This window comes from Aplidium turbinatum, chromosome 1 (genome assembly GCF_918807975.1).
Source record: "Aplidium turbinatum chromosome 1, kaAplTurb1.1, whole genome shotgun sequence".
In the NCBI taxonomy this organism is placed as follows: domain Eukaryota; kingdom Metazoa; phylum Chordata; class Ascidiacea; order Aplousobranchia; family Polyclinidae; genus Aplidium; species Aplidium turbinatum.
In genome coordinates, this window is record NC_137472.1 from 16,801,265 (window position 1) to 16,822,516 (window position 21,252).

At 37.4% G+C, this 21,252-nt stretch overlaps 1 protein-coding gene across 1 annotated transcript; it reads left to right on the plus strand.

Annotated features, from left to right (window-relative positions):
* Positions 1–1,369: 1,369 nt before the first annotated feature.
* On the plus strand, positions 1,370–14,949 carry LOC145768370 (uncharacterized). Its single transcript, XM_082579857.1, has 4 exons — positions 1,370–1,638; positions 6,828–6,935; positions 14,118–14,237; positions 14,685–14,949. The coding sequence occupies exons 1-4, from the start codon at positions 1,413–1,415 to the stop codon at positions 14,864–14,866; spliced, it is 636 nt and encodes a 211-aa protein (XP_082435983.1). The 5' UTR covers positions 1,370–1,412; the 3' UTR covers positions 14,867–14,949.
* The last annotated feature ends 6,303 nt before the right edge of the window (positions 14,950–21,252 follow it).

Below are 21,252 nucleotides of genomic sequence, written 5' to 3' on the forward strand. Positions count from 1 at the left end.
TTGTGCAAACTTGTATCAGCACGCAAATGCTTACATTTATTCAGTTGTTCAAACTTTTTCCTAATTATTTCAAGTTTTGTACTTGATTTCTGCATGCTTATACGTTCAGTAGGCTGCTTTGTTTAAGCATTCTTGTTCGCAGAGATGGGCATGATCTTGATCTTGAAGATCACTTTTATTGTTGATTTTGATCTTGATCTAAGATCACTTTTTTTGTGTGATCTTGATTTTGAAAAACAATAAGATCAAGTTCACTTTAAAATTGAAGTTTACCAGCAAGATAGATGCATTTTTTTAGAATCGTGATGTACAACGTAATTGGTGGCAAATTTCTAACATTAAGCCACTGTTATTATGATATGTGTAAATTACAAGAAAAATCGATTTGAAGTTTCAACAACTGATCGGTGTTGTCACTTCAAAATTTAAAAATTTTCTGAATCGGTCATAATAAATAAAGCAACTTCCGTATATACTAATTCTAAGTATTCTAAATTTGTAAATCCTAAAAAGAAAGATCACGATTATACTAAAAAATCTTGCAAAAAAAATACATAGATTTTGTGTTTTTCTAACGGCATATCTGACCGCAGATCTCTGAATATTTTTGATAGCAGTTAATAGTATCAAGGTCGCCACATGGGTAAATAGCGCAATAAACATCGGCATAATCCAGTAAAAGTTGTAAAGACTTAGTAACACGAATAAAAGCTTCCCATATGAACCAAACAAACAATTGTTGAAAAATATGAACAGTTAGCAATACCAAATAACTTTAACCAGGTTTTTTGAAGTAAAATTCCGTTTTTTTTTTTTGCAATATCATTGATCAAAAACTTCATTTTTTTAAGTTACAAAAAGTGGCCTTGAAAGTGATCTTGATCTTCAAGATCACCAAAACTGGTGATCTTGTTCGGTTTGTTACTTCACTTCAAAATTGGCGAATGACTGAATTATACAGTAGGGTAGTTTGGTGGCATAGTTACGGTATATGAAATTGTTCCTTATCAAGTTATGTTCAAACAAACGATTGAACAGGAACGAAAATATTGATGTCAGAACAAGCCCTAATAGTCAACTAGTCAAAATGTTTCTTTACTAAAGTATACCAGGATTTTGACATATCACGTCAAACCATCCTGTCCTGAAACGTTATCTGAACGGTAAATAGGCCTACAGTACAAAGCTTAATTTAATCATGATAGTCATCATAAGAGAATTGTTGTTTTCCGTGCATTTTCAGTAAGGATGTGACGTTAATGACGCACTTTTGCTTGTCTGCGTGGGAAATATTCGGTGTTATATACTTCCTCAAATTTTACAAAATGTATTATTTCCACAATTTTTTGCCTTAGAGTAGTAACTTAGTTGAAGCAACACTTTGTTAAACTTTTTAACAGTTCAAAATAAACATGAGTCTGGGATGTGTTTCTCTGTTATTGACTTTGACACTCTGTATGTCAGTTGTTGGTAGCCATGGGAAACAAGTGACTGTTTGCAGAACCTATGATGCTGACACAGAATCTCCACCAAAATGTCAAAGCGAGACGGTGACTGTAGTTGAGTCAAGTGCTTCTAAACCTTTCAAAGAGTGCAAGAAACAAGAAATAGAGAAAATTACACAAGAAATCGTTGATGGTAAATTACCACTTACATTGTATTGAAAGGTTTTCTTTATCATTAGTTATTAAAATTTCTTTCTAAATTATACTTTCGTGTATTTATTAAATTGTAGCCTATAACCTAGTTTATAACAATATTTTCAAAACATTTACTTTTCTGAATATCTGGTAAATAAATTATTTAAATTTCTAGCTAGTTTTTCACTTTAGTTGCCCAATCGAGTCACACCAACTGGTCATACTACCGCTGGTAGACGGCTTTAGAAGATTTTAAACAATGTTTTATTTTTGCGGTTATCATTTAAAGCAGGGGTGTGCAACGTGCGGCCCGCGGGCCAAATGTGGCCCGCGAAGAAAAATTATGTGGCCCGCGAAGATGTGCCAATTTTGAATTGTGTGCGGCCCGCGAAACATGTTTATACGGTAATTTAGTTTAGTCTGGTACGTTTGAACAATTCATTGTGGAGTGGAATATTGTAGATTTCGCACCTTCTGTTAACCATTTTAGAAGTCTCCCACCGGCCACCGCCAATCCATTGTATTTAATTTTCTATTCTGATGTCTCTGGATTTATTAATATTCAATTGAACACTGAGAATATGTCCTTATAATGTTTGTAATGTATTGTATTGAGTTTAAAGTTAACCGTTGTTATTGCGTTCATAAACGTAGTTGCACTGATGAGAATTTAATATTCGAAAACGCGTTCTGCAACACTGTTTTTACACTCTGTAATGCCAGATGCAGATTTATCTGTAGCTTTCCATCACGCATTGAAGCGGTGATCTGATCATGAAATTTTCTACGGTTCGAGAAAAAGTTTTCTCTGCCTATAAAACGTTGAATGGTAGTTTAATCAATTATTTTTAAAAATGTATGGTCACATAAAAGGCATTATGAACAAAGTACGACTTTGGAAAGCTCACATACAGACAGGACATCTTTTCCACTTTCCAACTATGAGAGACTATGGAATGCATCCGGAGAAGAAAACTAAATTTGAAAAATTGTTGTATGAATTTTTGGCTCGTTTCAAGGACTTCAAATCTCATGAACATTTGTTTGGTATATTCTCTTCGCCATTCAACACGGACATTGACAAAGCACCAGCTGATATCCAACTTGAACTGATTGATCTTCAAGAGAAAAAGGATTTGAAAGCAAAGTATTTAAAAAAGAATCTTGGCGATTTTTACCGAAAACATTTCAACCAAGATGACTTTCCACATTTCAAAAATCCATGGCTTCAAAAATGGCACTTTTTGGCTCAACGTATTTGTGTGAACATTTTTTTCTAAAACAGGCGTCATGAAATCTCCCTATTGATCGGTTCTGACAGACCAACACTTGGAAAATGGACTTCGAATTGCGATCACTTCCATTAAAGTAAATTTGGAAAAGCCGTCGGGAAAAGAAGCCAGCTGCAAACTTCTCACTGAGCACGTTTAAAGACAGTGTGACAATAAATTTGAATAGCAGTTTTCTTCAGAAATTTATGCGTCCTAACTTATCATTTCTGGAAGGAGATAACCCCCAATATAAGAATAACATGAATAGCAAGAAAAACTACTCTTTTGTGCCTGCAACTACTAGAAATCATATGTTAAATAAACGTGCGGCCCGCGGTTTCACCCAATTATTTATATCTGGCCCTCCTGTAACAAAGGTTGCACACCCCTGATTTAAAGGACTATCAATTTGTTATAATGGATTAAAATTGAACATAAACTATAAGCTACAAACGTTTTCGGCCATACACACGTTAGCCCTTATCAAGTAACAAAAAATAACTGCTTATCATATCTACAATGAAAATGAATGACTGATCTAAACACTGAATTGAAAAACGAAATGCAAAATGAAACGGCAGAACAGAAGAAAGGCACATCACGTGGCGTTTAAATTACACCAGGCAAAGACGCAACATATGACGTATCAAGAAAAGACGTTGAGTAGATAAGAAGCACCTGAGGCAAACAACTGTGTATTGAGGCGAGGATTGTATGATTTTATTAGCAAAGCCTCGTGGATTTTAGTGTCGAATTCGGTGAAACATTTACGCATAATTCTAAAGGACTCCAAGGATGGTTTGTTATTTGAACATGTTTGACAATCGAATATGTGATCTTTAATGGCACTTTGCTTGTTCAAATTATTTAAATCCAAGTGCTCCCTCACTCTCGTGGCCAAATGCCGCGTAGACATACCGATGTATGTACAATTTGCGTCATGCGAACAAGTGAACTTGTACACGACATTTGAACACAAGTAGGAGGGAGTCCTAGATTTAAGCTGAAAATAATAGCCAACTTTGAACGTTTTATACACAGGAACAATATCCACGTTGAACTTCATTTTGATAAAACTTGACATATTACTGACAAAGCGTCTCGATGCTTTACCCACAAAGGGAACTGTAAGGCAGTTTTTCCATTCACGTTCGTCCGCTTGAGAGTGCGTAGAACGTGAATCCAAAAACCCCTTCAGCACCTTATTGAAAAACCATGTGGGGTAGTTGTTCGCAATAAAACAAGACCGTAAACGATTGACTTCAACATTAAAATTATCAAAATTAGAGCAAATATCTTGTGCTCGCTTGAGCAGGCATTTAATTAATCCAGATTTGTAGGTTGAAGGACATACAGCATTAAAATTGAGAAGGAGGTTGGTATTGGTTGGTTTTCGCCAAACCCAAGTGTCAAATTTGTTTTTATTAATTTTAATTTCGACATCGAGAAAGGGAATGGTCTGGTTGGCTTTTTCTACCGTGAAAGTTATATTAGGATGTTGCGAGTTGAGAATGTTGAGAAACTGCATACAAGATTTATCATCATTAAATATAGCAAAAACGTCGTCAACATAACGTAGGTACAATTTAGGATGGCAGTTCACATCAGTTTCAGAAAAAATCTTTTGTTCAATATGTGCCAAAAAGAAATTAGCAAGCGTTGGACCCAGAGGCGAGCCCATTGCCACACCATCAATTTGTTTATATAATTTGTCTTTGTATAAAAACATACCTTCGGTGGCTACGTGCAACAGTTTCTTCTGTTCAACAACACTATGTCTTCAAACAAGGATATTAAAGTATGCAAATTCGACAAGGGAAAAGGAACGGCAATTCTCGACTCTTTCGATTATTTTTCCAAATTGGACAGTATTGTAAATGATGCAACAAAGTTTACAGAAATTAACACTACTACCAAAGTTCATCCGATTATTTCCAAAGAAAGATCTATTGGGTATTATGTGAGAAAGTACCTAAAAGAATTTGATGCAGACGTAACACGAAAATTGATTCCTTCTGGGAGCAGCCCAGGTAAGCTGTACGGTCTTATCAAAGTTCATAAAAAAGATAATCCCGCGCGTCCTGTTGTATCCATGATTTCTACTCCTGAGTACGGTTTGGCAAAGTTTTTGGACTCTATTATCAAACCTTATATACCGAATGATTACATGCTCAATTCTACTAACGATTTTTTGGAAAAACTCAATAAATTCCAGTGTGCTACCAATCAACTGATGGTTAGTTTCGATGTAAAGTCATTATTCACCAATGTTTCTTTAAAAGAAACTATAAACATTATCGCCAATTGTATTTTTTCGCAAGATCAACCCAACCAACCACCTATCAAAAAAGAAATTTTTATAAAACTGTTGCACATAGCCACCGAAGGTATGTTTTTATACAAAGACAAATTATATAAACAAATTGATGGTGTGGCAATGGGCTCGCCTCTGGGTCCAACGCTTGCTAATTTCTTTTTGGCACATATTGAACAAAAGATTTTTTCTGAAACTGATGTGAACTGCCATCCTAAATTGTACCTACGTTATGTTGACGACGTTTTTGCTATATTTAATGATGATAAATCTTGTATGCAGTTTCTCAACATTCTCAACTCGCAACATCCTAATATAACTTTCACGGTAGAAAAAGCCAACCAGACCATTCCCTTTCTCGATGTCGAAATTAAAATTAATAAAAACAAATTTGACACTTGGGTTTGGCGAAAACCAACCAATACCAACCTCCTTCTCAATTTTAATGCTGTATGTCCTTCAACCTACAAATCTGGATTAATTAAATGCCTGCTCAAGCGAGCACAAGATATTTGCTCTAATTTTGATAATTTTAATGTTGAAGTCAATCGTTTACGGTCTTGTTTTATTGCGAACAACTACCCCACATGGTTTTTCAATAAGGTGCTGAAGGGGTTTTTGGATTCACGTTCTACGCACTCTCAAGCGGACGAACGTGAATGGAAAAACTGCCTTACAGTTCCCTTTGTGGGTAAAGCATCGAGACGCTTTGTCAGTAATATGTCAAGTTTTATCAAAATGAAGTTCAACGTGGATATTGTTCCTGTGTATAAAACGTTCAAAGTTGGCTATTATTTTCAGCTTAAATCTAGGACTCCCTCCTACTTGTGTTCAAATGTCGTGTACAAGTTCACTTGTTCGCATGACGCAAATTGTACATACATCGGTATGTCTACGCGGCATTTGGCCACGAGAGTGAGGGAGCACTTGGATTTAAATAATTTGAACAAGCAAAGTGCCATTAAAGATCACATATTCGATTGTCAAACATGTTCAAATAACAAACCATCCTTGGAGTCCTTTAGAATTATGCGTAAATGTTTCACCGAATTCGACACTAAAATCCACGAGGCTTTGCTAATAAAATCATACAATCCTCGCCTCAATACACAGTTGTTTGCCTCAGGTGCTTCTTATCTACTCAACGTCTTTTCTTGATACGTCATATGTTGCGTCTTTGCCTGGTGTAATTTAAACGCCACGTGATGTGCCTTTCTTCTGTTCTGCCGTTTCATTTTGCATTTCGTTTTTCAATTCAGTGTTTAGATCAGTCATTCATTTTCATTGTAGATATGATAAGCAGTTATTTTTTGTTACTTGATAAGGGCTAACGTGTGTATGGCCGAAAACGTTTGTAGCTTATAGTTTATGTTCAATTTTAATCCATTATGTTAAATGCCGTGTGGTTGCTTGGTTGTATATGTCTGTGGCTGAAGAAAGTAACCTCTTTACCAAAATTGTATTATCAATTTGTTCTTCGCAATATCATACTTATTTAGCCTACTTTAACATTTTCCTGTGTTAAGTAGTGAATTTGATTTTATTCAAACCACAGGTTATCCAATAGATCACCACAAAAATAAACTTGAAAAACCGTTTTAGAGTTCTTCAGGAGTTACACGATCAGGCTTGATCGTTTGTCTGAGAAAATACAGCAAGTGACGCGCAGACTTCCTGAAGCAGTCACAAGCCATGAAACTTCGACTGCACGTGAGTACAGAATTCCAAAGCATTTATGACGTTTTAATAAGCGATGTTATTTTATATATTTGTACCGACTGCTGTCTTATATTCGTCACCAGCCATTATTCTGCAGTGCAGTCCAACATTCTCATAATTCTACTGTTTAGCCCTTTCAAGTTTCAATTATTATTTAATTAGCTTTGCGCCTGGCAACCCGCGTATGAATATTTTGGTGATAAAACTACACTAGCATGGCAATATTCGTTCTTTTCAAATTGACACAACTTGGGATAGCACGTCCTTGTCTCGGCTATCTGATGACATCGACTTGTATGCTGGGTAATCAATAAAGAAACCCTTTTGGAGAAACAACAGTAGTGCTCTATCTATGTATACAGAATGTTAGCTTAGCCACTTCTGCTACATATTTACTCTAGTGGAGGGCTTCCCACACTTTTTGCTCGCGACCCTTTCAATCTCCTAAAGTTTTCCGTGATCTTCTACAGTTGAAATAATAAACAGTGCGAAATAGGCTATACACTTGTGATATTTATTAAAAGACCTAATTCGAAGGAAATTACAGTAAAAACAAGCTACCGGTACTCAAAACCTTTTACTTTACAGATAGTCCTGCAGAAGTATGACTGAACCTGGAAATTTTATGCAAAGTTTTTTTTTATTGATTTTGGTAGCCTAGGGTCTGCTCTTTCAGAATCTGCTGGGTGCACTCCGTGCATCCTTGAGCGTTTTGAGAAATTCAAGATGGCGTCCAAAATGGCTGCCGTTTCAGATAACTCCCTATAACTCAGTTAGTAGTTGACCTAGGATGATAATTTTGGTGTCTAACCATATGTTTTAAGGAACAAGGAATACATTAAAACTATTTATTTGACTGGTTGGGAATTGCATCATGTAGAAATGCAATAATGCCGTCAATAGAGCTGCCATATTACAAATTTCAAACAAAAACAAACAAATTCACTTATATTTGGTCTAGAATAATAATTTTGGTGTCTATCCATATGTTTCGTTGACAAGAAATCCATTTAAGGGATTAAAACAGTTGCATATGAATTACATCACAGTTAAATCCAAAATGGCTGTTGATATATTTGCCGAATACTTACAGAAAATCATTATTTCTGAAACTTTGCTTGTGAAATACCATCTAACATATAACATCACTCATAAATGTCACCATTAGTTATCACAAATGTTACCATTAGTAATGTACAAGCCTCTCTCACAGTCACAGGACAGTCAGTTGCGGTTATCATCTCGTCATTAAGTCACCTAGTCCATAAATCTATGACGTTGTCCAATTGAATTAAAATGCTAAGTATAAGAGTCTTGCTGCAACCTCCAGCATAACACGCACAGAATATTGTAACTTACATTTCAAACCATCCCTTGCAGCTGCAAGAAAGTGTTCTACAGGGGTTGTCACTCTTGCATCCACATCTGATCATGCGCATGACAGTTTCTGGGGCGATTTCAACATTTGCAGGAAGGAGAACAGGTTGTAGCGATTTAAGTTTCGAGTCTTTCACCCATCCGTACATTTCTGCATCAAGTTCAGGCGGATTGCTGTCTTCCAGTGAACTCCACACAATGGCTTGGTGATGGGCCCTTCTTACATTCTCTTTAAAGGCCTTACTTGTAGGAGGAAGGGAACAAAGTTTTGGTGGTACCGCGGAGGCCCGACCCGTTTTGAATGCCCATAATCTCCAGCGTGTTTCGGACATTAATTTAATCGTAGTATATTGACCGTAACAGGCTGACATGAATGTGGTTGCCTGCGCAATCACTGATTCTATGAGAGAATCAATGACCCCTAAAAGTGACAGTGAGTGACCATCTTTCAGAACCTTCAATGCGGTACCTTTGCCAACCCTATAGCAGCATGCTACCGTATCACACCCAGTAAGGGCATGGGGTGGCAGGAGTTTATTCACAAAAAACACATGCTTCTCTACGGTTTTTCCAATGTCAATGACTGTTTGTTCCTTAATTGGTGATTCCATGGTGATACAATTTTTCATGCTTCCAGCGTGATAATAATGAAGCAAGAGAATGAAAACGTCAGTGTCATCGGATATCACAGTTATCACAATCACTCTCTTTATTTCGAGCAGACAGCTTCACCTGTTGGACAATGATAGTGTCCGCTTCCTCATGACTAGTTGAAAGGTCCGCCCTCCTGATCACTACACCACCATGGCTGATCTCAAATGGGGCAACGTCTTCAACGTCCTCATTATGGGGCAACGTCCTCACCAATCACTATCAACTTGTGACTTTGGGTGTATTCATGGAATGACTCGTCTTCAATCAGAAGATTGACAATCAGGTTTATCAACTGCTTCTTGTTTTCGGTCACCGTCAATACAGTCTTTTGAAGTGATAACTTGGTGTTCAACTGCAGCTCGTGGACTCGGCTAACTCCAGTGGCCCTAGCACTTCTGGTGACACTTTTAGTACTGTAATCGTAGTACCGATCGAACACTAGGTGAACGTCCCCAACTTTTAGTCTCTTGGCAATGGCGTGTTTCAAGCTGTTTGCGTAGTCTGTAGTGGTGCCCTCTGCAGGCCAAGGAATCACCCAGAGTAGGGATGAACCATCAATCACAACTACTGAAGTGTCACTTGCTGTTGTCTGAGCAGATACCTCAACCTGAAGCTGTCGCTTTAAGGAAGACTTTGATGTTGCAGCTCTCATTTCTCCTGTGGGGTCAAACATAGACGTTGGTACTGGGGCCACTTCGTAGGATAGGACATCTTTTATGTCAACATCACGCCCACTAGCCTGTTGGCCTATGACCCTGGAGTAGATGACATTCATGTCGTACACTTTACTACCTCTCACATTTACATGTTTTTTTGTAGCCACCATGGTAGTCACGTTCTTGTGAATTGTTTCATGTAAGCCATCAGGTAAATTCTCTCCAAATTCGCACATCTGTTGGAATCCTTTCTGCACAGCCTCCTGCACATTCACTGCCGGGGTTCCATGTTGACCAGTTGCAATGTTCACTAGATCTTCTGGATGTTTCTCGGGATCAAGTGGATCCATACATTTCTCGGTCCTTGTTGTCACTCTCTATCCGTGCCTTCTTTTCTTCCTTATGTCCACTTCCCTGGTCTCCAGAATCTCCAAAAATTTTGCCCAGAGCAGCCTCCACGGTACTACATGTATGAAGACTCAAATGCCCAGATCTTGAGCGTATCCGGCTTAAAGGTTATTCCTATGATGCCATTTGGGTCATGGCCATATCTCATGAAAGTAGTTTCTATAAACATATCACTCCACAGGTCATTCCATAGTCCGCGCTGGTGCCTCATCACATGCTCCCCTATCATGAACCGGACTAGTACCTCTTCTGGGAGGGCTTCCATTGCCCTTAGGTAGCACATCCCATACCTTGCATAATGCACATGGCCAGCGGCAAAGAAATAGGAAAGCATTTGTTTGCATGCCTCAAGATGCAACAGCCAATCAGCCTCCCGCTCAGCTCGGACAAACCTCATGATAAGGAACACTAGTTTGATCAACATGTCCACCCACAGTTTGGCAGTCTTATTCCTTTTGGCTATGTTTTCCAAGACCTCCACGAAATCCTCCTTTGACTCAAGTGTATTGCAATCAAGTACTCCTCGAAGAATATATATAATAAGAACTGATAAGTAGAACATTGAATGAGAACAAGCACTGCGGCTTCGAAAGAGAGAACGCTTTATCGATCTTTCTTAGAAGCCTGCTGAGACGCAAGTTTGCGCTTATCAGTCAGAAAGCAAAGTGATTAACTGATTACGTAGCATAGTGGCAGTTTGAGATTAAGAAATTTACAGTAAGTATTCGGCAAATATATCAACAGCCATTTTGGATTTAACTGTGATGTAATTCATATGCATCTGTTTTAATCCCTTAAATGGATTTCTTGTCCACGAAACATATGGATAGACACCAAAGTTATCATTCTAGACCAAATATAAGTGAATTTGTTTGTTTTTGTTTGAAATTTGTAATATGGCAGCCCTATTGACGGCATTATTGCATTTCTACATGATGCAATCCCAACCAGTCAAATAAATAGTTTCAATGTATTCCTTGTTCCTCAAAACATATGGTTAGACACCAAAAGTATCATCCTAGGTAAAATACTAACTGAGTTATAGGGAGTTATCTGAAACGGCAGCCATTTTGGACGACATCTTGAATTTCTCAAAACGCTCAAGGATGCACGGAGTACACCCAGCAGATTCTGAAAGAGCAGACCCTAGGCTACCAAAATCAAAAAAAACAAACTTTGCATAAAATTTCCAGGTTCAGCCAAAAAATTGGATTTGGCAACCGGACTAAGAAAGCCTGTTTGAAACAAAACAAAAAACACATTTATTTACTGTGATGGGTGCGACTGCTTTCTGCTACAAAGCAAGTTCAGCCGTGGCTCAATGTTTGTTACTACTGGCCTCAAGGCGGTTTCAATGTTGCTTAGTCTGGAATAGTATTTTGTTTCGATTGCGGTCAACTATGAAAACGTTGACTCTCACTAGTCGCACATATACGTGGAGACAAACGGCAGAAGTGTGGTTACTGTTGAATAAGATAATTATAGATATTCCGCTCCAACAACCCAAAAAAGGTAAAGATTAGTGTTAGAAAATTTAAGCTGTAACTTTAGGTCAGAAAATAGATTAGCAAGTTATTTCGGACAGTTGAGAGAAAGGTGCTCGGTACTTTGTTTTTGTATTACAAATGAGTTTTAGATCCAATCTAACTTGGCATTGTCTAATTCTGGAGGAAATACTTCTTATTATTTTAACAAATTTGACAAATAGTCGATAGCCACAGGCTTAATAAAATTTAGTTCCACATCATTGCTAGCAAAAAACTCTTCAGCAGTTGATGAAAATATTTCAGATGAATCATTTTCAACTTCTTTTCAGATGTTTAATGTTTTGACAGACGCTCCAATCTTTGATTTCAATGTAAAAACGTGGTGTTTTTTCTTTAGGTGGATAAATTAAGTTCTTTCGGTTTTTCAAGCAAATCTCACAAACAGCATGATTTCTAAACCCAGATGTCATTGCAGAAATGAAGGATCAAGTCTGTTTTTACCACGACTTCATTTTTTAATGTTGATAGCCCGTTTTAAGATTTGGTTTTGTGAGCCACCTTATATACTTCACAATGCAACAGCCTAAAAGGGATTTAAACTTCAAACTCTAATTATATTTTACCATATAAACTTGCAAAAATACAGGTATAGTAGGCTAGAGGCCATTGAGTGCGCGACTCTTAGGCCTAATAAAGTTGATAAATTCACAGCATCTTGCAAACAACAGCATTTCGATGAGGAGATATTTTTTTAGCTATTAGGGTCTCGCGTGAATCACAGCCTATGGTGTGTAAATGCAATATGTGTACCACTCGCAATTCGCACTTTTGTATGAAACATAGCTGTATGTCCTGTTATTGCAGCAGCTCCCTCAAATACACATACCAACACAGTCCTTCCAAAATAGACCCACTTCCGTGAAAAAATTGTCGAAATTACCGTAACCGTTTGATTTTTTTAACCAGCTATCCATTGATTGGATTAGTTTTACTTTTTTTAAATTTAGCTACTAGCATGCAGTCCTTAAGCTAGCCCACTACCAGGGTTAGGCCTATTTACGCAGAATCTACAGCTCACTTAAGATCACTTTCCGCAGTCCGCCCCGTTAGTTCAGTGGTTACACGCCAGGCTCAAAAAAAACACGCGGCTTTGGTTCGACTCTTGGGGTATGCGCTTGAGCAATGCATTTCAGTTTTGCTCTCCAATCAGTGGCACCTAGTAAATAGAATAATTCCCCGGCAACAACACTTCAACAATCGGAAAACTTCAATCTGCCAATCTCGGTACCGGCCCTGCGTCAAGAGCCTCTACAAGTATGCGAAACTACCAGGTATAAGTATAACCTATCAAGGCTTTGTCAGTCCGAGGATAAAGAATCAAAACCAATCAACCACTTATGCTTTGAACAGTTACATCAGATTTAACAACTACGTTTTGAAATAAACGTCTAAAAAGTACCATAGAATAATATGCAGTACTTTATGTAAAATTGGTATACTCTCTGCGAACCTTGAAGTTCGTTGCACGACCCCTTGCGGGGTCGTGATCCCCAGTTTGGGAAGCCCTACTCTAGTGGCTTAAAATGACAATATTACCTTTCCGCGAGGTATATGATCAGAATTTTTTGTTGCAAAATTAAAACGAAACCAAAACCCAAATTACAAATTTAACAATTTTTTCTGAATCATATTATGTACCGCGGCACACTACAACGCTAATATGTCGCTTACACTTTTGAAGATGATAGTTATACTTTTTGTTGTTTAAAAGATGGCAAATCTAATAAAAGAATTATGTTTGGACTATTATTTGAACAAGAACTGTTTCTGTCAATGCAAGGTTTCAGCGGAACAATAAGTTTTTAGAAAGAAGGACAATTTGCAAATAACCATCAGCTTACCGTGTTTTTGCAGACAAACACTTGAAAACTAAATTCATTTAAACTGTGGGATGTATTGTTGATGTATAGCTACCGATTAGGCTACAGTGTTTTAGTTTTGAAATTTCTAAACTGAAGCAAACGTAACAGGTCTCAGCCAACACATTCGTTTTTTCATATATTGGTTCAACGTCGGTAAACATTAAATCAATGTAAAAAGGATTGGTTTGCCAGCTGGGATGTTTGACTCCATGAAAATTGTGTTGGTTGCATAGCCGAGTGGTGAGAGCCATGGTACGATGCTTCAAAAAGGGATTCAGTTCGATACCACTCAAAAGCATGCGGCTGTGTCTTTGGCGAGACCTTCCCGTCCACTTAAGCTAAATCTATAATTATTGGGCGTAAGCCTGGATACGACAACTAAATGTGATGTGCCTATGGCTGTTTGCTTTTCACTACATTCTCGGACAGAATGCTAGTGTTGTCATATCACTTCCGGCTTGTTAACTGATTCAAACTGCACTGGGATATGTGACGTTGGGATCAGTTACAATTTGTCAACCAGTGAAAAGATTTGTAATGTTACGACTATGGTGACAAACTCTTATTTTTGGTGAGCCTAAAAGGGCAACTTTGGTATGGTGCAAATTAAAATAAAAAACTTATCACCATCCAATTATAAATCACACAAATCACCCTATACTTTTCCAGAATATTCCAATGACGTCGTCACTGGAGTGGACCCTTTATCTACAACACAAGAACAAATGGTAGTGCCAATGAAAGACACAACTGTTGAAGCGTCCACCAGTCAAGCTGCCACAACTGCTTGTAAGTATGGAGTGACAATCTTTGACTGCTTCATACCGTTTGTCGTCTTTTTTGGCAATAATAGTTAAGCTAGATCGCTAAACAGAGAGCAGAATGCATGTAAGAATAAATTAATCAAATATTTTATTTTGCTATATGTTGCAACATTATGTTGATACAAACGTTAGCTTCATTTCGTTCTTTGTTTTACGTGTTTTTTGTTTCTTATTTTTGATTCAAAATAATTATATTTAGCTTATATCTGTTTTTTTTAAATCAAAAAGTTAGCTGAAGATGCTATTATTATAGCGAATTTAATTCTAAATAAAATGTGCTAACTGCTAAATAGTTAGATTGTAGTGCAAATACCGTAGCATTCGATGAATGCTAAATAGTAGTATCCTACACTAAATAGTAATTTTAACAATAACTGAATAAACAAAACAACTGAAACGTTTATGCTCATAGTAACTGAGTGGGAGACATGGGGTGCTTATGGAGCTTGCAGTCGTACTTGTGGTAGTGGACTAGAAATAAGAACAAGAAGATGCAACACAGGAACTACAAACGATTGTGGAACCGGATCGAGCCAAACCAGAAGCGGCTGCAATTCACAGAAATGCCCAAACAATGGCGTGCGTAGGGTATGACAGGCGTGGCTCGAGCCATGGGCGCCACATTGATAGGGGCGCAAAAATCGGTTGGTAAACATTAAAATTTGTGACTTACACTTTCTTCAAAATTTAATTTGCGCCCAATACAACACAAAGATCGAAAAAGAGTCTCTCTTTTAGGCCTATTGTAGCCATTGATAAACAATAGAATTGTGACGTTGCAAAAGCAACATTGCTCCTCTCCTGGCTCATATTGTGTTTAGTTAGCAACAATTGGAAGTTTAGTAAAGTCGCTATCAAGCAGCAATTAATTTAAGCTTGGAAGTAGCACCAAAACTTACTTATTCATTTTTATAAGAATTCAATCAAACAATTTAATTAAGAATAGCAATCGTATCCGAGAAAAACACCAAATGCTGTATTTTTTTTCAGATTTTTAGTTTTAGCTAATGATCAATTGATCACCACAAAAATTTTGCTTCGGATTATTGCTAAAAGAAAACATTTGTACACACAGTTTGAAAAAAAACACCTTGTTCAGAAACTAAAAAACACAAGTTTTAGGCCTACTAAAATTGGCTTACTAGGTTCTTCCAGACTACACAAGTCTTTTACAGGACGACACGTACAGAAGTAAATAGCCTCTAGCAGTGGCGTATGCAGAAAAATTTCTTGGGAGTGGTGTTAAAGTGTTAGTAACTTTTTTAAGCATTTCCTAGCGCAGAATTATGCTTAGCGAACTTTTAATCTTAACCTCGAAGCTCATCTGGTTAGGGCGAAATTTATACAAAACGACTGCTCCGCAGCGAAACTCCATATTTCACTGCTCTGGGACGACTTTGGTGGTGTTACGTCATCCTGGGTGGGCGTCGTTAGCGACGGATGAAGCAAATAGTTTCCCAGATGTAATTGGTGGATCACAGTTTGGTCGGAGTCGGTACAAGCGGTTGCTTTTTTCAAAGATTTATTGTTTTTTTTACGGTTTAATAAAACTGTACTGGATACGTTCCTACAAAACCTAAAATATATTTGAAGTTTTTTTGTTTGTTTTTTTGTCGTATCCAGGCTTACGCCCGGTGATAGAAGATTTAGATTAAGTAGACGAGAAGGCAAGGAAGCCAATCTTCGTGACCACTTTCAGGCATGCCTTGAAAAGTGTCTTGCCAAAGACACAGTCGCATGCTCTTGAGCGGTGTCCAACCGGCGCCCTTTCAAACGTCGTTCCACTGCTTTCACCACTCGGCAACATAGCATCTTTTCAGATATAAACTAGGTGGGCAATTGCCCACCTAGTCCCTTTGCTTGCCCCCCTAACCCTTTCTTTGCCCACCTAGTTTGATACATTTAGAACTTATCAGCCTACCTTTGACTTTACTTATAATTTCCTTATAATGTTCCATTCAAGCAGATTAATTATCAATTTGTGTTGTGAGTAGGCTACCTCAAATTTTATGTGAGATTCTAAATGTCTGAATTACCGAAGTTTGTTTTCTGATTTCATTAAAATAAAATACCAGCTCTTTAGAATCATCTAATTCTGCAAAGATTCGACTCATTGTAATATCTTAGCAGTTGTGTTTCATATACTGTATTATCATCGTTGTTTCTTTTATGACTATTATCATAGTTGTTCAAGTATATCAACTAAATGTCGCTAGATTAAATTTTATTAGATTATTATTTATAAAATATTGTGGGCAAAGATAAATATAGGAATCAATTACACAAGCCAACAGACTTTTTGTGTCAGCATTGTAAATGTCCTTCTAGGGTATATTTTGGGTGCTGAATTCAAAAATCACATCAGATTTTTTGTATCACATCAGGATTTTATGATATCTGAATGCTGTTTTGGTAAAAATTGGTAAAATCGACTCCTGATCTTTATTGGTAGACTATGGCGTTTCATGGAATTTGAACTTTTTTTTGTCAACAAGGTCTGCGATAAGGTCTAAATTCATCACGATAAAGTCTAAAGTCTACACAAGAGATACAAACATAATTATTAATGAAAACATTGAGATATTTGAAGACCTGTTTTATTTATTTTATTTTTTATTTTATTGAAGTGTGGTAACTTGAACCCAATTCTTCAAAGTTTATCTGCTAACACTAAACGTTCAACGTCATTTTTTTTACAAGAGTGGGCTACATTGTTATTTTTTTTTCGTGTTAAGAAGTAGGTTTGGTGGCTTTGCAAATCCCCAATACATATTTTAAACCTTTTGGCTTTGCCATCATTTCCTTTTGTTGGTGCTACAGTTGTGTGTTTGTAATGTCATTCGCTATTATGTTTGCGCCAGCAAAGAAAAATAAAATTGAAGAAATTGAATAGAATAGACACTTAAAAACAGGTTCAATTCTACAGAAAAAAGGGAAATCACATGCACATTTGGGAAACGTTACTCTGGACAAACTTTCGCTTGCATGATTTTTGTGAATGTTGTGAGTGGATTTAGGATTTCCATTGATCTATCTAGGTTTTCCACACAAGCTTTGCATGCAGCATGTGTGGAGCCCATGATTTGTCCTGATCACCCAGGCGAATTTTAAAGTATGCAAGACATGCTTGTTTCACAAAACTTGTTATGGTTTGCCTTTGGTTAGGAACAGTAGCCTATAACCGCCACATATGTAACAAAGAACATCAGGGTCATTTTCACACTTTTTTAAGATGCCATTCTGCTACTTAATTATTCACACCACAAACAGAATTAACACCTTGCTAGTATGAAAAAATCTGAATACATGAAAATTCAAATAAGACTGGATTTATAGACAAGTTTCACATAAGCTTAAATCTCCATGTTCAGCGAAAAAGATAAAATCGATGTTATATATCAAAAAGTAGAATGGTACTAAGCATTCAGGCGAAAGTAAATGTAACCCTGCCTGTAGGCTGTAAGTGGTGGTTTATGGACAGTTCTCAGAAGGTACATAAGTTGGATGGTCTACCATAGACAGATGGTCCACTAGCCAGATGGTCTAGGTGACTCTTTTGACCAATGGACCATCTAGCTAGGGGGGCTTCTGACTAGTGTACCTGCTGAAGGTAGGTCGGTCACTCCAATGGTCATGGTGTCATCATACATCTCCAAATGGTACAAAATAAAATCATTTCCATGAATATGACAAATTTTCAAACACTATTGCCTCATAAGGTCTTTATAAAACGGTAACAGTAAGAGAAAATTTGGCTAAAAAGCCAATATTATGAGAAAAAATATCAAGCAAAAATCTCAAAAACCTGATGTAACGGGAAAAATCTGATGTGATTTTTGAAATCAGCAGCCTCAATATACCCCAAATCACATCTTACATTGCAGACACAATTTTTTTTTATTTTTTTTTGTTGGCCTGTGTTATGGGTCTCAAATGTTTAGTCTAGGTCAGGGTGGTCCAAGACTGCGAACATGAAGGGCGACATTAGGGTCTGAGGTAAACTTCACGGGCCGCATAGTGAGAAATGATAACGCGTTGATGAAAGTAGAAACGTTGTTAAATAAAAACTTAACTAGCTTGCGATTTTGAACTTCTTTTCTATAGATTTCGATCTGTTTTAGCTATATTCTTACTCTTCGCAGGCTATGAACATTAACAAATCTTGTTGCTGACAAAATACAGTTGCATTATGAAAGGACTGAGTTTGCTGTTCTGATCTACCTAATGTTTTGGTGCACGCATAACTCACTTTTTAATCTCTGCTTGCGACTCAAAAAGTGATTTTCAGCTAGTAAAAAAGATACGATACATAACACGTCAACAAATTAGCAAACCAAAACAATTTGTTGTTTTTTGCTTTTACATATAGTGTCGATCTCTGGTTTAAATTCAGTGGTCGACAGACGTAAGCAGGCATCCAGGGTTTCATCAGCCATTCTGTTCCGTGTGTCGCTTTTTAATCGCTTCATAACGGAGAAAGTGCTAGCAACAAAAGCAAAATATCAACGCACGTTTGTGTCGTCACAAACCGACATTGCTCCCTCATAGTTACCTATTGACCAGATTATGCGCGACTTATTTAGGGTTGTGGCAAATGTAATGTATTTATGAAACGCAGATGTATTTTTATACCTTGGTGTGATATTCTCCTCTATCACTGGGCTCGACCGCAAAGGCAATCCGACTGTTGTCGAATATAAATGGAAATAGTTTATTAAATTGGAGCGAAATTACAATGATACTTGACGTTTTTGTCAACAGTCTCTCAAATCACAATTCCGAGTGAACAGAACAGGAACAGTGACAAGAAAAGTAGTTTTCTGAAATAACACAAAAGCACAAATCACGCATTTGCTTAAAACTACAAGGCAATATTGATTAATGTAAGTTTTTTCATTGCTACATCTATCGTGAATATACGTCGATAGCGCTTTACGAAACAGATAGTGTGAACAACATTAAACCAGCAATAAAATAAACATCTTTAAAATGTCCATACCAATTTTTGCCAAGTAAGCCGGTGAATTTCGGCAACAGCTACAGTCTGAAATTCTTTACACAGGATTCCAATGCGGTTACAATTCAGCTGAAACAAATGAAAATAACGCGTTACGATACGTAGATAATGCGCAAGAAAAACTGTGTCATTCAGTAAGCCCTTTTACAAGTAAACACAGCGCGTACAAAACTGATTGTGATAGATATGTTCAGCTTAGATACGTCAGACTATTAACACATAGCAAAGGCTAAATTTACAAATCAGCAATCAATTTGTACGGTACTCACATGAAGCAATCTCTTTAAAGCTGCTTGTCCGAATTCTACAAATCTCGACTTACTAAATAAGTCCGAACTGGCCGACAAAACAACCCAAGTTCACAGATGAACAGAACTTTTGCCCAACGTTGGCTACAAACTGTCTGATGACATTTCAGGCACAAGTGCGCCTATTTAACCCATTAAAAGCCGCCACAAATTCCCGTTGCTCTTTTTAGGAAATACTTCAGCCACAAAGTTGTATTGTCATAACTTTGAATTAGTTTAAAAAAATTTGATGATTTTTGCTTTTTGGATGCATTTTTTTGTTTGCCTTTTAAAAGAACACCAGCCACATAGTCAAATGTAAATCTCGCGATACCTTAACATGAGAAGGTGTTTGTTTCGATAGAAATTTGTCAGATCTTACTTGAAGGACGTTTCAAAGTTATTGTATGAACATATTATATTCACGGTAACCATCGGCGTAGCTAGTGGGGGGTGTCCCCCCCAGTGGGCAGTCTCCCCCTCGGTCGGAAGCTTGTGGCAGTAGAATATTTTTAAACGTAAACGAAAAAGCATAGTCAAAATCTTTTTTGAAATGGATTTGGCTCGTATTCTATTTGCTGGTTCCTACTTCACGCGTTCAGGGGTGTAAAATCATGGTCCACATCGGGCGGCACAAACCATAGCGATACGCCACTGACAGTTGTCGCCTCCAGCTCGTGACCGAGCATTGGTTTCGTCATCAAATCGAATTTGGCTTTGGATGGTGATGTCATATATGGCTTTGGAAGCCAGCGTATGATGAAAAAGACGTGGGCAAAAGTCACATTGTATGGGGGGTAAGGATTGTATGGAGGGAGGGACGTGGTAGTTTTAACTTTTGTAGTGTTCGTTTTTCTTGGGCTTTTTGAATCCTTTTTTTTCGAAAATTTTTGTGCCTTCCTTAGATCTTTTTCTCCAGAGTAATCTGTCACTAGCAAGGTTTTCCCATGAATCCAGATCAATGTTTGCATGGTTGAGGGAGACTTTCAGCTGATCTTTGTATCTCATTCTTGGTCTTCTGGGAGGGGGGGGGTTTCCTGTCTCTAGTTGTCCCTCCTCGTTGTTCCTTCTCATGACATGTCCTGTCCAGCAAAGGCAGTGTTGCAATATGGTGACTTCTGAACTGGGCAACCTAGCGCGATCAAGGATTGCATCTTTGGTGAGACAATCTTCCCAACAAGTGCCTAGCATTTGACCCAGTTTCCTCTGCTGAAAATTTTCAAGACGTTTGATGTAACGGCGGTATAATGTCCAGGTTTCACAAGCATAGAGAAGAGTGGATAGAACGACTGCCCGGAGGACCATAATTTTTGTGCGGATAAATATAGCATGGTTGTTGAAAACACGATGGTTAAGTCTTCCATAGGCACAATGTGCTGCTTTTACACGATGTTCAATATTCTTTGACAGTGTTACAAACAACCAAAAAAATGTGGCCATGTGGCCGGTGTCTTTTTAAAAGGCAACAATAAATATAAAGCAAAATAAACAAATAAAAAGAAGCAAAACCTTACACAAATTAGAGTGTAGTAGGAAGCACAATATTACAGAGTGTCAAACTATGAAAAAACATAATTCATATCTATTACCAATAGGCAATAAAACATGCATGTTCCTCCTCACTTCACTTTATCGGGCTCTTCTCATTTTTCAACAATTTTCAAACTTTCACAAAA

What these genes read in the sequence shown, in the direction of transcription:
- LOC145768370 (XM_082579857.1), top strand. Translation starts at nt 1,413, where the DNA reads ATGAGTCTGGGATGTGTTTCTCTGTTATTGACTTTGACACTCTGTATG. An exon ending in TACACAAGAAATCGTTGATG is followed by an intron (nt 1,639 to 6,827) that starts GTAAATTACCAC and finishes AAACCGTTTTAG; the next exon opens with AGTTCTTCAGGAGTTACACG. An exon ending in TCAAGCTGCCACAACTGCTT is followed by an intron (nt 14,238 to 14,684) that starts GTAAGTATGGAG and finishes TTATGCTCATAG; the next exon opens with TAACTGAGTGGGAGACATGG.